The sequence below is a fragment of the Pan troglodytes genome, chromosome 20 (genome assembly GCF_028858775.2).
Source record: "Pan troglodytes isolate AG18354 chromosome 20, NHGRI_mPanTro3-v2.0_pri, whole genome shotgun sequence".
NCBI classification, from domain to species: domain Eukaryota; kingdom Metazoa; phylum Chordata; class Mammalia; order Primates; family Hominidae; genus Pan; species Pan troglodytes.
In genome coordinates this window covers 19,155,052-19,169,070 of record NC_072418.2, presented here as the reverse complement: position 1 = coordinate 19,169,070, position 14,019 = coordinate 19,155,052, and the positions used below count along the sequence as shown (strand labels likewise).

The window sequence follows — 14,019 nt, the reverse complement described above, 5'->3', positions numbered from 1 at the left end:
CTGTCCCGGCTGCCCCGGCCCCCACGGGCCCCAAGGCTTACCCTTGGTCCACTCGTAGGTGAAGGCGGGATCTGGCGTCTGCACAGCTGTGTCCTTCACAAGCACTCTTGTCACGTGCCTGCCCGACTTTTTCCTAGACTCGGCTGTTTGCGGAAGGTCTGTCTTCACACTTGAAGAGGATTCAGACAAAGCATCCAGTGTTCTGTCAAGAGACTCCTTGGAATGGGCGGTTGGCTCAGATGCTGTCAGACTTGGAGAGTTTTCAAAATCCTCCGAATAAGCTGAGCTGACTGTGTTCACCATGGGGGCTTCAGATGGTGGCTGCATGCTGGAAGTGCTGTCCTGCTGGATGGCAGAAGCCGAGCTGGCACTGAGATGCTCCGAGACCTCGCTCTCATCCCCCTCTGCAGAGGCGGCCTTTCCCTGTGATGCCCAGCTCCTCGCCTGGGCCTGCCTCGGGGCATCCTGCCCAGTGGACGCCTCGGCTCTGAAGATTTTGCCAGCTGTTTTTTCTCTCTGAGCACTTTCCTCCTAAAATGAAGAATGGCAGAGGTGGCTGGGAAGTGTTTTGGAAATATCAACATGCTAGGAACACTGCACTCCTAGGAGCTGGGGACCTGCGGCACTCCCGCAGACAAGGGGACACACCAGGTCCTCATTAGATGTGGGCACGGAGTATTCTAAACAGAACTGTGGCATCTTCAGTACGGCATGTCCCCGGGGCTGCAGGAATCCTGATGGTGTGACGCATGCTTAGGTGGCACGTGGATGGCATTTAACATTTCATCATGGACTTAAGGACTTTAGGTGGTTGAGACGGTAGGATCCTTTGAGCTCAGGAGTTCAAGACCTGCCTGGGCAACACAGCAAGACCCTACCTCTATAAGAAAAAAAAAAAAATTAAAAAATTTTCAGCCGGGCACAGTGGCTCATGCCTATAATCCCAGCACTTTGGGAGGCCAAGGCGGGCAGATCACCTGAGGTTGGGAGTTTGAAACCAGCCTGACCAACATGGAGAAACCTCGTCTCTACCAAAAATACAAAATTAGCCAGACATGGTGGCACGTATCTGTAATCCCAGCTACTCGGCAGGCTAAGGCAGGAGAATCACTTGAACCCAGGAGGCAGAGGTTATGGTGAGCTGAGATCACACCATTGCACTCCGGCCTGGGCAACAAGAGCAAAACTCTATCTCAAAAAAAAAACATTTCATCATGGACTGATGAAATGTTAGGTGGCTGAGGCGGCAGGATCCTTTGAGCTCAGGAGTTCAAGACCTGCCTGGGAGACATAGCAAGACCCTACCTCTGTAAGAAAAAAAATATTTTAAAAATTAAGCTTCATCATGCCTGGGGGCAATGGCTCACACCTGTAATCTCGGCACTTTGAAAGGCCGAGGCAGGAGGATTGCTTGAAGCTGGGAGTTCAAGACCAGCCTGGACAACCCAGCCGGTCCATATCTCTACAAAAAAAAAAAAAATTAGCCAGGCATGGGTGCACGCTTGTAGTCTCAGCTACTCAGGAGGCTGGGCAGGATTGCTTGAGCCTAGGACATCGAGGATGAAGGGAGCCATGATCCCCCAACTGCATTCCAGCCTGAGTGAGACCTGTCTCAAAAATAAATAAATTGGGCCAGGCATGGTGGCGCATGCCTGTAATCCCAGCACTTTGGGAGGCCGAGGTGGGTGAATCACCTGAGGTCAGGAGTTGGAGACCAGCCTGGCCAACATGGTGAAACTATCTCTACTAAAAATACAAAAATTAGTGGGGTAGGGTGGCGGGTGCCTGTAATCCCAGCTACTCAGGAGGCTGAGGCACAAGAATTGCTTGAAACCAGGAGGTAGAGGTTGCAGTGAGCTGAGATTGTGCCACTGTAGTCCCAGCCTGGGCGACAGAGCGAGACTCTGTCTCAAAAAAATAATAATAAGGCCGGGCATGGTGGCTCACGCCTGTAATCCCTGCACTCTGGGAGGCCGAGGCGGGCGGATCACGAGGTCAGGAGATCGAGACCATCCTGGCTAACACAGTGAAACCCCATCTCTACTAAAAATACAAAAAAAATTATCCGGGCCTGGTGGTGGGCGCCTATAGTCCCAGCTACTCGGGAGGCTGAGGCAGGAGAATGGTGTGAACCCAGGAGGCGGAGCTTGCAGTGAGCTGAGATCACACCACTGCACTCCAGCCTGGGCAGCAGAGCGAGACTCTGCCTCAAAATAATAATAATAATAATAATAATAATAATAATAATAATAATAGGCCGGGCGCAGTGGCTCATGCCTGTAATCCCAGCACTTTGGGGGGCCGAGGCAGGTGGATCACTTGCAGTCAGGAGTTCGAAACCAGCCTGGCCAACATGGTGAAACCCCGTCTCTACTAAAATATACAAAAATTAGCTGGGCGTGGTGGCAGGGGACTTAATCCCAGCTACTTGGGAGGCAGAGGCAGGAGAATCGTTTGAACCCGGGAGGTGGAGGTTGCAGTGAGCCGAGATCGAGCCATTGCACTCAAACCTGGGGGATAAGAACAAGACTTCTCTCAAAAAAAAAAAAAAAGTTTAAAATAAAAAAATAATAATAATAATAAAATAAAAACAATAAATATTTTAAAATAAAAATAAAATGTCATCACTGTGTATAACCAACACGTGTATCTGACAGTGCTGGTGGCCACCAGGACAAAAATCACAACAGGGAGTGTGACTGGATACGGCTGGTGAAGTGTTGCCTCCGTGCAGATGTTGTCATGGGCGGCTTTACGTGGGATGTGCTTTAATCACCAGCTAACCAAGGTAGCTTCATCCTGTTAGCACCTAAATCAGGGTCTCTCACCTACTGCACTCTTGACATCAGAGGCCACAACATTCTTGGCAGCTGGGGGCCACCCGGTGCATTACACAATACGGAGCAGTGTTCCTGGCCTCCACCCACTCACAATGCCAGTGGCATCTGTCACCCACCCCCTAGTCATGACAGCCAAAATGTCACCAGACATTGCCAATGTCCCCTGGGGGGCAGAGTTGAAAACTATAGGCCTAAATGAAACATTCCTTGCTTTTCCACATAAGAATCGACATTGGGCCAGGCATGGTCGCTCACACCTGTAATCCCAGCACTTTGGGAGGCTGAATCGGGAGGATTGCTTGAGCCCAGTTTGAGGACGGCCTGGGCAACATAGTGAGACCCTGCCTCAATTTTTAAATTTTTTAAAAATTAAAAAAAAAAAAAGTTGAAGCCAAAAACAATCGACCATGAAAAATGACTTTGTTGTACTTACTTCCTGTTCCAAATCGGAGTTCTCACTGACAGCTGGAGCCAGACCGTCAAGCGATAAAATATTTATTCTAAACTCTGTAATTAAAAAATGAGTATAAGCATTTACATTTACTCTCTTATTTACTCCATAAATTTTTACAAATCTTCCAAATTTCTTTTTTCTTTTCTTTTCTTTTTTTTTTGAGATAGAGTCTCACTCTGTCACCCAGGCTGGAGTGCAGTGGCACGATCTTGGCTCACCACAACTTCTGCCTCCCAAGTTCAAGTGATTCTCTCACCTCAGCCTCCTGAGTAGCTGGGATTACAGGTGCCTGACACCTCGCCCGGCTAATTTTTCTATTTTTAGTACAGACAAGATTTCACCATTTGGCCAGGCTGGTCTTGAATTCCTGGCCTCAAGTGATTCGCCTGCCTCGGCCTCCCAAAGTGCTGGGTTTACAGGTGTGAGCCACCGCAGCCAGCCTAATCTCCCACAGATGTTTAGAAAGATATGAAGACATGGCCAGGCGCGGTGGCTCACGCCTGTAATCCCAACACTTTGGGAGGCCGAGGCGGGCAGATCACAAGGTCAGGAGATCGAGACCATCCTGGCTAACACAATGAAACCCTGTCTCTACTAAAAATACAAAAAATTAGCCAGGCGTGGTGGCGGGTGCCTGTAGTCCCAGCTACTCAGGAGGCTGAGGCCGGAGAATCTCTTGAGACCAGTTCAAAGCTGCAGTGAACTATGATCACACCACTGCACTCCAGCCTGGAGCATAGAGAGACCCTTTCTCTAAAAAATAATAATAATCATCGGGCATGGTGGCTCACGCCTGTAATCCCAGCACTTTGGGAGGCCGAGATGGGCAGATCAACTGAGGCCAGGAGTTCAACACCAGCCTGGTCAACATGGTGAAACCCGATCTCTATTAAAAATACAAAAATTAGCCAAGTTTGATGGCACGTGCCTGTAGTCCCAGCCACTCAGGAGGCTGAGGCAGGAAAATCGCTTGAACCCGGAGTTGGAGGTTGCAGTGAGCCAAGATCATGCCACTGCACTCCAGCCTGGGTGACAGAGCAAGGCTCCGTCTCAAAAATAATAATCATAACAAATAATGATAATAACAATGATAAAAAATAAAAGGCTAGCTGGGAAATTTCCAGCTTTTGGGGACAGACTGACTCAGCTCCAATGTCATAGTGTGAAAGCAGCCATAGACAATGTGTAAAGGAAGGAGCGTGGCTGCCTTCTGAGAAAGCTTTATAAAGACAGAAGACAGGCTTGGTGCAGTGGCTCATGCCTGTAATCCCAGCACTTTGGGAGGCCGAGGCAGGTGGATCACCTCAGGTCAGGAGTCGAAGACCAGCCTGGCCAACATGTTGAAATCCCGTCTCTACTAAAAATAGAAAAATTAGCTGGGCGTGGTGGCAAGAGCCTGTAATCCCAGCTACTCGAGAGGCTGAGGCAGGAGAATTGCTTGAATCTCGGAGGCGGAAGTTGCAGTGAGCCAAGATCACGCCATTGCACTCCAGCCGGGGCAACAAGGGCAAAACTCTGTCAAAAAAAAAAACAGACAGAAGACAGGGCCGGGCACAGTGGCTCATGCCTGTAATCCCAGCACTTTGGGAGGCTGAGGAGAACAGATCACAAGGTCAGGAGTTCAAGACCAGCCTGACCACCAGGTACGGTGGCTCACGCCTGTAATCCTAGCACTTTGGGAGGCGGAGGCAGGCGGATCACAAGGTCAAGAGATCGAGACCATCCTGGCCAACATGGTGAAAACCTGTCTCTATTAAAAGTATAAAAATTAGCTGGGCATGGTGGTGGGCACCTGTAGTCCCAGCTACTTGGGAGGCTGAGGCAGGAGAATCGCTTGAACCCGGGAGGCGGAGGTTACAGTGAGCCAAGATCACGCCATTGCACTCCAGCCTGGGTGACAGAGCGAGATGTCATCTCAAAAAAAAAAAAAAAGACCAGCCTCACCAACATGGTGAAACCCCATCCCGTCTCCACTAAAAATACAAAAAATTAGCCAGGCGTGGTGGCGTGCGCCTATAGTCCCAGCTACTTGGGAAGCTGAGACAGGAGCATCACTTGAACCTGGGAGGCAGAGATTACAGTGAGCTGAGATCACGCCACTGCACTCCAGCCTAGGCAACATCTCAAAAAAACAAACAAACAAACAAACAAAACAGACAGAAGACAGGCCTGCTAGCCCCTGGTCTAGACAGATTAGCAGCTGATCAGAGTGCACTGTTGGAAGTTGCTGAGAAGTACGTGTGTGGTGTAAGGGGTGGGAGGTGGCAGGGCAGCCAGCCAGCTGGGGGGAAAGAGTGGGAAGACTGTGGAGCAGGGGCAGACCTGAGACATGGCCCCAAAGCATCCTATGTTGTCATTTACAGCAAGTTAATAGACTGTGAGTTCTGAAAAGAAGAGTTCTAAAAAACAAAAAAATAGTACAGCAAGTCAAAGGCACCGCAGAACCTTAGGATGGAGGCCAGTGCCTGAACCAAGTGTGTGCCGGGACCCAGGAGTGTGGGGTTCTCTGTGGAGATTCTGGTGCCCCAACAGGTTTTTGGGTTTAAAAAAATATTTTTTTAGAGATGGAGTCTTGCTCTGTCACCCAGGCTGGAGTGCAGTGGTGTGTTCATAGCTCACCGCAGCCTCCAATTCCCAGGCAGGCTCCAATTCTCAGGCTCAAACGATCCTCCTGCCTCAGCCTCCCCAGTAGCTGGGACTACAGGTGCACACAACCACACCCAGTTAATTTTTGTATTTTTTGTAAAAACAGGGTTTCACCATGTTGCCAGGCTGGTCTCAAACTCCTCCTGCCTAGGCTTTCCAAAGCACTGGGATTGCAGGCGTGAGCCACCAGGCCTAGCCTCCAACAGCTTCCAACAGGTTTAAATTGACTCAAGAGATGAGTTGGTAAGCCAGGTGTGGTGGCTCACACTTGTAATCCCAGCACTTTGGGAGGCCAAGGCAGGCAGATCACCTAAGGCCAGGAACTCAAGATCAGCCTGGACAACATGGTGAAACCTGGTCTCCACAAAGAGTACAAAAATTAGCCCGGTGTGGTGGCACACGCTTGTGGTCCCAGCTGGTCAGGAGGCTGAGGCAGGCGGATTGCTTGAGCCTGGGAGGTTGAGGCTGTAGTGAACCCTGATCATGCCCACTACACCCCAGCCTGAGCGACAGAGCAAGACCCTGTCTCAGAATTAAATAAATAAATAAAGATAGCACAAAAATTGGACTTGGACCCTCAACCAGACAAGAAAGTTAGAAAGCTGAGTGTGAGATGCGACTCAAAACTCCCTGCCTGTGGCAATGCCCCATGACCACTGCGTCAGGGACTCTAAAGGTGGCCCCACCCTTCCTGCCCAAGGTACTGGCTTTGCACCGGGACTGGGATTACCGTCGAGGCTGTCATCAGCACCTTCTGAGACTGGCTCGTCCACAGTCTCAGCCTCACTCCTTCCCGGGGAGGACACAAGCTTGACATGCCCCATCTTTAAAGACACTGAGTTTGAAAAGGCGCCTGTGATGGAAACTGACGGCGTGTGGGAGGCGGTGTCACCGGAAACGTGACTCTGTGGGTAGTCTGCTCTTGAGCGAGTGCTGTGAAGGGTTCTGTCTGCTGCCAGGGAGGTTGGCAGGTGTGATGTCTGAGAAGGCTTTGCCCTGGAGAGTTCCACGCTGGGTACAGTAAATGCTCTCAGTTGAGATGGGACCTGATATAAAACACTTGAAATTAACAAACTTATGACAACTAAGGTTTTTTGTTTTTTTGTTTTTTGGTTTTTTTGAGAAAGGGTCTCACTCTGTTGCCTAGGCTGGAGGGCAGTGGCTCAATAGCTCACTGTAGCCTCGACATCCTGGGCTCAAGCAATCCTCTCACCTCAGCCTCCCAAGCAGCTAGGACTACAAGTATGTGCCACCACACCTGGCTAATTTTTTTTTTTTTTTTTTTTTTTTGTAGGAATGGGTTTTGCCATGTTGCCCAGACTGGCCTTGACCACAGCTGAAGCAATCTACCCACTTAAGCTTTCCAAAACCCTGGGATTACAGGTGTGAGCCACCACACCTGGCTGATACCTAAGTTCTTATGGTTAAACAGACAGTGCAATTAGCGGGGAGCATGAGACCAAGACCGCAGGTATCACATTTTTCTCTTACTGCATCCCCTTTCTCTCTTCATTTCTGAAAGTCACAGTACAATATTTAGGTAAGATAATGTTGGGAGTAGAAAATAATTCCACAAGGCTGGGCGTGGTGGCTCACGCCTGTAAATCCCGGCACTTTGGGAGGCCGAGGCGGGCAGATCACGAGGTCAAGCGATCGAGACCATCACGGCCAACAGGATGAAACCCCATCTCTACTAAAAATACAAAAATTAGCTGGGCGTGGTGGTATGCTCCTGTAATCCCAGCTACTCGGGAGGCTGAGGCAAAAGAATTGCTTGAACCCAGGAGGCAGAAGTTGCAGTGAGCCGAGATCAGGCCACTGCACTCCAGCCTGGCGACAGAGTGAGACTCCATCTCAAAAAAAAAAAAAAAAGGAAAGAAAGAAAATATTCCACAAATAGGCCACGCACACTGGCTCACACCTGTAATCCCAGCACTTTGGGAGGCTGAGGTAGGCAAATCACCTGAGGTCAGGAGTTGGAGACCAGCCTGATCAACATGGAGAAACCCCGTCTCTACTAAAAATACAAAATTAGCCAGGCATGGTGGTGCATGCTTGTAATCCCAGATACTCAGGAAGGCTGAGGCAGGAGAATCACTTGAACCCGGGAGGTGGAGGTTGCGGTGAGCCGAGATCACGCCACTGCACTCTAGCCTGGGCAACAAGAGCGAAACTTGGTCTCCAAAAAAAAACAAAAAACAAAAAAGTAGCCAGTCACCGGCCAGGCATGGTGGCTCATGCCTGTAATCCCAGCACTTTGGGAGGCTGAGGCGGGCAGATCACCTGAGATCGGAAGTTCAACACCAGCCTGACCAACATGGAGAAACCCCATCTCTACTAAACACATAAAATTAGCTGGGCATGGTGGTGCATGCCTGTAATTCCAGCTACTCGGGAGGCTGAGGCAGAAGAATCACTTGAATCTAGGAGTGGAGGTTGCGGTGAGCAGAGATTGTGCCATTGCACTCCAGCCTGGGCAACAAGAGCAAAACTCCATCTCAAAAAAAAAAATTAAATTAAATAAATTAAAATAAATTTACCAAAAAAAAAAAAAAACTTACCGAAAATAGTTTTCTTTCTTCTTCCTCGCTGACGTTAGCGCTGCTGAAGCCTTGATTCGTGTTTTTTTCTCTAGAAAAGTCCATCAAGCTTCCTAGCAATACTTTCATTTCTTCTTCGTCACTGTCTGGAGAATCAAATGTTCTAGCAGGTTCTTTCTGTTTGGGGGTTTGCAAAGTCCTCTCTTTCCCAGCAGGTGCTTCAGGGGATATGTTTTCAACAGGTGCTTGTTTCTTCTTTAGAAACCTACTGACCTTCGCGTTCTGTGCATTATTTTCGGTGACAGGAAGTTCACGGGCTTGATTCTGGGAAGTTTTGTCTGTGTTCTGGGACGCGAGTTCGAGTGCACCCCCGGAGAGGATTCTGTCAGCTCTCTTTGGAAGACCGGCATCGGCGGTCATTGAGTCAGATTCCGTGTCAGACAAATTCCTCTGCAGCTTCCGATTCATGATCCGGGTTTCCAGCTGGGCCAGCTTCATGAGTGCGGCATTGGCTCGGATCCTGGAGGCAGTGGTGGGCGGTCTACATGAGGCAAGCCTGGGTCCACTCCCCAGCACAGGGTTCTCTTTCAGGAGTAAGTGTTTCTCATCTAGAGTTTGGTTTCTTTTTAGAAATCTGCTATGACCAGGTGCTATTTTGGTAAGATTTCTACTGATCTGGAAGTTTCTGATTTCTTCCATTGTTGAATCTTCCAAGGAAACATCACTGAAGTCACCAAAAACATCACGCATGGGACGGCTGGCTTTCCTTGCAGAAGCCATTCTGTGGAGGAAGAGGAGCAATTTTGCATAAGAGTACCTGCTGTTTGTATTGAGCATTCAATGGCTCCTACTTGGCTAAAGCTCACACTGTCTTTTGCAACCCAGCCACAGTCTTCCCTTCAAGCCCAAGGATGACAATGAAAATGACCAGGCTGGGTGCAGTGGCTCACACCTGTAATCCCAGCACTTTGGGAGGCGGAGGCAGGTGGATCACGATGTCAAGAGATTGAGACCATCCTGGCAAACATGGTGAAACCCCGTCTCTACTAAAAATACAAAAATTAGCTGGATGTGGTGGTGCACAACCTCTCAGGCTCAAGTGATCCTCCTGCCTCAGCCTCCTGTGTAGCTGGGACTACAGGTACACACCACCATGCCTGCCACTGCACTCTAGCCTGGGCTACAGAGTGAAACCCTGTCTAAAAAAAAAAAAAAAGAAAAAGAAAAAAGAAAAGACAAATTACCTGAAAGAGCAATAAGGTGACGTGTGAAAATCGAGGTATCCCTGTATTTAACAAGCCACCAGAAAATCAGATTTCACTTAGTGTAAGAACCATTACCAATGGCTGGGCTCAGTGGCTCACACCTATAATGCCAGCAGTTTAGGAGGCCAAGGCAAGCAGATCACCTGAGCCCAGGGGTTCGAGACCAGCCTGGCCAACATGGCAAAGCCCCATCTCTACTAAAAATACAAAAATTAGCCAAGCGCCAGGCGTGGTGGCTCATGCCTATAATCCCAGCACTTTGGTAGGCCGAGGTGGGTGGATCACGAGGTCATAAGTTCAAGACCAGTCTGATCAACATGGTGAAACCCCGTCTCTACTAAAAATACAAAAATTAGCCGGGCCTGGTGGCACCACCTGTAGTCCCAGCTACTTAGGAAGCTGAGGCAGGAGAATCGCTTGAACCCGGGAGGTGGAGGTTGCAGTGAGCCGAGATCACACCACTGCACTCCAGCCTGGACGACAGAGCGAGACTCTGTCTCAAAAAAAAAAGAAGAACCGCTACCCTGGGAAAGAGGGGGGCTATGGACAGGCACAGCTCCCCAGCAGGCCAGCAAATCTTTACCATATGTGTATATTTTTCTAGGTAGAAATATCAGAGCTTTCATCATATTCTCAGAGTTCCCATATACCCCTGAAAGAGTATGAACAACCCACTGCAAGACTTACAAAGGCTTCCGAAGATTACAAAGACTTTAAAAGATGAAAAACTACAGGCCGGGCGCGGTGGCTCATGCCCGTAATCCCAGCACTTTGGGAGGCCAAGGCGGGTGGATCACGAGGTCAGGAGATCGAGACCACGGTGAAACCCCGTCTCTACTAAAAATACAAAAAAATTAGCCGGGCGTGGTGGCGGGTGCCTGTAGTCCCAGCTACTCCAGAGGCTGAGGCAGGAGAATGGCATGAACCCGGGAGGCGGAGCTTGCAGTGAGCCGAGACTGCGCCACTGCACTCCAGCCTGGGTGACAGAGTAAAACTCCATCTCAAAAAAAAAGAAAAAAAAAAGATTCTATACAAGAATGAATTATGATTCCTATTTAACAATCTGTTTCCCTAATAAACTTATTTGCTTGTTCCTATCTTAACTACCCTGTACTAGGAGTGCCCAGCACAGGACTGACCACAGGGGTCAGAGAACAGAAAAATATGCCTGGCAGAAATAATGCAGACTTCCTGGTCTATGTGACCCTGGGCAAGTTACTTAATCACTCTGTGTCAGCCTGCTCATCTGTAAAAATAACAATTACTACCCTCATAGGATTCCTATATATTCTGTGTGGGACATGAAAAAGTGCTCAGTAACATTTAAATGCCAGTAACAGACTAGGCGTGGTGGCTCACGCCTGTAATCCCAGCACTTTGGGAGGCCGAGGTGGGCGGATCATGAGGTCAGGAGATCGAGACCATCCTGGCTAACACAGTGAAACCCCGTCTCTACTAAAAACACAAAAAATTAGCCGGGCGCGGTGGTGGGCGCCTGTAGTCCCAGCTACTCAGGAGGCCGAGGCAGGAGAATGGCATGAACCCAGGAGGCAGAGCTTGCAGTGAACCGAGATAGCGCCATTGCACTCCAGCCTGGGCAAAAGAGAGAGACTCCGTCTCAAAAAAAAAAAAGAAAAAAACCATGAGGAGCTACTACTTCACATCCCCTAGCATGGCTATAATCAAAAATACACGTAACAAGTGTCAGTGAGGAAGTGAACAGATTGAAGCCCACAGTGGCTCACACCTGTAATCCCAGCACTTTGGGAGGCCAGGATGGGAGGACTGCTTGAACCCATGAGTTCGAGACCAGCCTGGGCAACATAGGGAGACTCCATCTCTACAAAAAATGAAAAAATTAGCTGGGTGTGATGGCACACACCTGTAGTCCCAGTTACTCGGGAGGCTGAGGTGGGAGGATTGCTTGAGCCCAGGAGTTTGAGGCTGCAGTGAGCTATGATCGTGCCACTGGACTCCAGCCCGGATGATAGGGCAAGACCCTATCTCTAAAAAAAATAAAGAAATTGGAACCCTCATATGTTGTTGGGGGAATTGTAAAATGATGTAGTCCTCAATGTGGAAAACAGTTGGTTCCTCAAAAGGTTAGACATAGAGTTACCATGTGATCCAGGAATTCCACTCCCATGTGGCCCAAGAGAAATGCAAATGTATGCAAATGTTCGTAATAGTTTTGTTTTGTTTTGAGACAGGCTCTCACTCTGTTGCCCAGGCTGAGTGCAGTGGTGTTATCATGGCTCACTACAGCCTCGACCTCCCGGGGTCACGCGATCCTCCCACCTCAGCTTCCTGGGTAGCTGGGACTACAGACACACATTGCCATGCCTAGCTAACTTTTTGTAGAAACAAGGTCTCACTGTGTTGCCCAGGCTGTTCTCAGATTCCTGGGTTCTAGAGATCCGCAGCCTCAGCCTCCCAAAATGCTGAGATTACAATCCCACATCATCATACCTGGCCCCATAATATTTATTACTCCTAGTAGACTAAAACAGAAAACAATGTAACTATCCATTAATTAGTGAATGGATTACAAACTATGGTCCATCCATACAGTGGAATACTGTTCAGCAATTTAAAAAACAAATACTAATATAACAGCACGCAGGAATCTCAAATACATCATGCTAAGGGAAAGTAGCCAAGCCGGGCGCGGTGGCTCACGCCTGTAATCCCAGCACTTTGGGAGGCTAAGGCGGGCGGATCACGAGGTCAGGAGATCGAGACCAGCCTGACACACATGGTAAAACCCCGTCTCTACTAAAAATACAAAAATTAGCGGGGCGTGGTGTCATGCGCCTGTAATCCCAACTACTCAGGACGCTGAGACAGGAGAATTGCTTGAACCTGGGAGGCAGAGTTCGCAGTGAGCCGAGATCGCACCATTGCACTCCAGCCTAAGTAACAGAGCGAGAATCTGTCTCAAAAAAAAAAAAAAAAAAAAAGGAAAGAAAAAAGAAAGTAGCCAGACACTAAACTCCACACACCCTATCATTTCATTTGTAAGAACTGTCAAGAAAAGGCAAACCAATAAACTCAGAAAGCAGATCGGGCCAGTGCTGTGACTCATGCCTATAATCCCAGCACTTTGGGAGGCCAAGGCTGGCAGATTACGTGAGGTCAGGAGTTCGAGACCAGCGTGGCAAACATGGTGAAACCCCATCTCTACTAAAAATACAAAAAATTAGCCGGAGTGCAGTGGCATGATCACAGCTCACAGCAGCCCTTGACCTCCTGGACACAAGCAATCCTCCCTCCTGCCTCAACATCCCGAGTAGCTGGGACTACAGGCGCGTGCCACTACACCTGGCTAATTTTTTATTTTTATCTTTTTTAGAGATGGGGTCTCGCCATGTTGCCCAGGCTGGTCTGGATCTCCTGGCCTCAAGTGATCCTCCCGCCTCTGCCTCCCAAAGTGCTGGGATTCCAGGCGTGAATCACCGCGCCCGGCCTGACGCAAAGTTCTAAAGCTGGATGAGCTGGATGGTGGCGACGGCTTCACAACTTTGTAGATTTACTAAAAATAACGGAGTCGTCAGCTTAAAAGTGGCGAACACTATGGTATGTAAATGAAGGCTCAATAAAGTTGTTACAAATCAACAAACCAAAATTTGAAGACCCTGGCGCCCCTCAGACCATTCTGCTCTTCTCCCCAGCTATGAAGCGACCCGCGCAGGACCACGCTCCAATAGACCCCAGACAGGGAAACTGAGGCGCGGGACCATCCTGCAGCCGCCCAACCAGCTCAGCCCCGGAGAAGGCCCCATTTCCCCGTATCCCCCTCGCGAGCCCGGACGCCCAGCCAGGTCACCTCCCCACCAGCCCTGCCGACCTCCTCCCACGCCGTCCATTCGCAGAGGCAGCCGCCACATTCAGGCCTGAGGGAGCGGTTGCCCTGGGCAACAGAGCCAGAGCAGAAGAGACTACATCTCCCGGGAAGCACCGCGCCCCGCAGACCAATGGCGCCCCGAATCACAATCGCGGGGTGTCATGGGAGCGGTAGTTCCGGGGCGGGCCCAACGTGCCCCGCGCCGCAGCGACCAATGGGACCCTCAGGTCATAATCGCGAGTTGTGACGGGAGTTGTAGTTTCGGGACGCGCCTGAAGAGCCGCAGAGAGAGCTGGGAGCTAAGGGGTGGCGGCGACCGGAAGCGCAGTGCACGCCCCCATGACCCGGGCTTTGGTCCAGCTGTGGGCCATATGCGTGCTGCGAGTGGCGCTGGCTACCGTCTATTTCCAAGAGGAATTTCTAGACGGAG

At 49.7% G+C, this 14,019-nt stretch overlaps 2 protein-coding genes across 13 annotated transcripts in view; one reads left to right on the top strand and one right to left on the bottom strand.

The window, feature by feature from the left end:
* The window catches only part of C19H19orf44 (chromosome 19 C19orf44 homolog), a 25,158-nt gene extending 11,334 nt beyond the window's left edge, over positions 1-13,824 (bottom strand). For 5 of the 9 annotated variants that reach the window (XR_010153746.1, XR_010153744.1, XR_001711657.3 and 2 more), the window contains exons 1-5: positions 13,593-13,778; positions 8,502-9,261; positions 6,671-6,986; positions 3,274-3,347; positions 42-531 (exon numbers count right to left, since the gene is read on the bottom strand). Coding sequence is in view for 2 of the 9 variants with exons in the window: in XM_016935399.4 (XP_016790888.2) it covers positions 42-531; positions 3,274-3,347; positions 6,671-6,986; positions 8,502-9,260 (1,639 nt within the window). In the remaining 7 variants the exon portion in view is untranslated. Of the gene's footprint in view, positions 1-41; positions 532-3,273; positions 3,348-6,670; positions 6,987-8,501; positions 9,262-13,592 lie in introns of all 9 variants that reach the window. The other 4 variants (XR_008540964.2, XR_008540965.2, XM_016935399.4 and 1 more) reach the window with 1 other exon arrangement.
* Positions 13,665-14,019, top strand: part of CALR3 (calreticulin 3) — a 57,058-nt gene continuing 56,703 nt past the window's right edge. For 3 of the 4 annotated variants that reach the window (XM_054673104.2, XM_063801314.1, XM_016935402.3), the window contains exon 1: positions 13,665-14,019. In XM_054673104.2, coding sequence (XP_054529079.1) covers positions 13,929-14,019 — 91 coding nt within the window. In that variant the 5' untranslated portion in view covers positions 13,665-13,928. The other variant, XM_016935403.2, reaches the window with a different exon arrangement.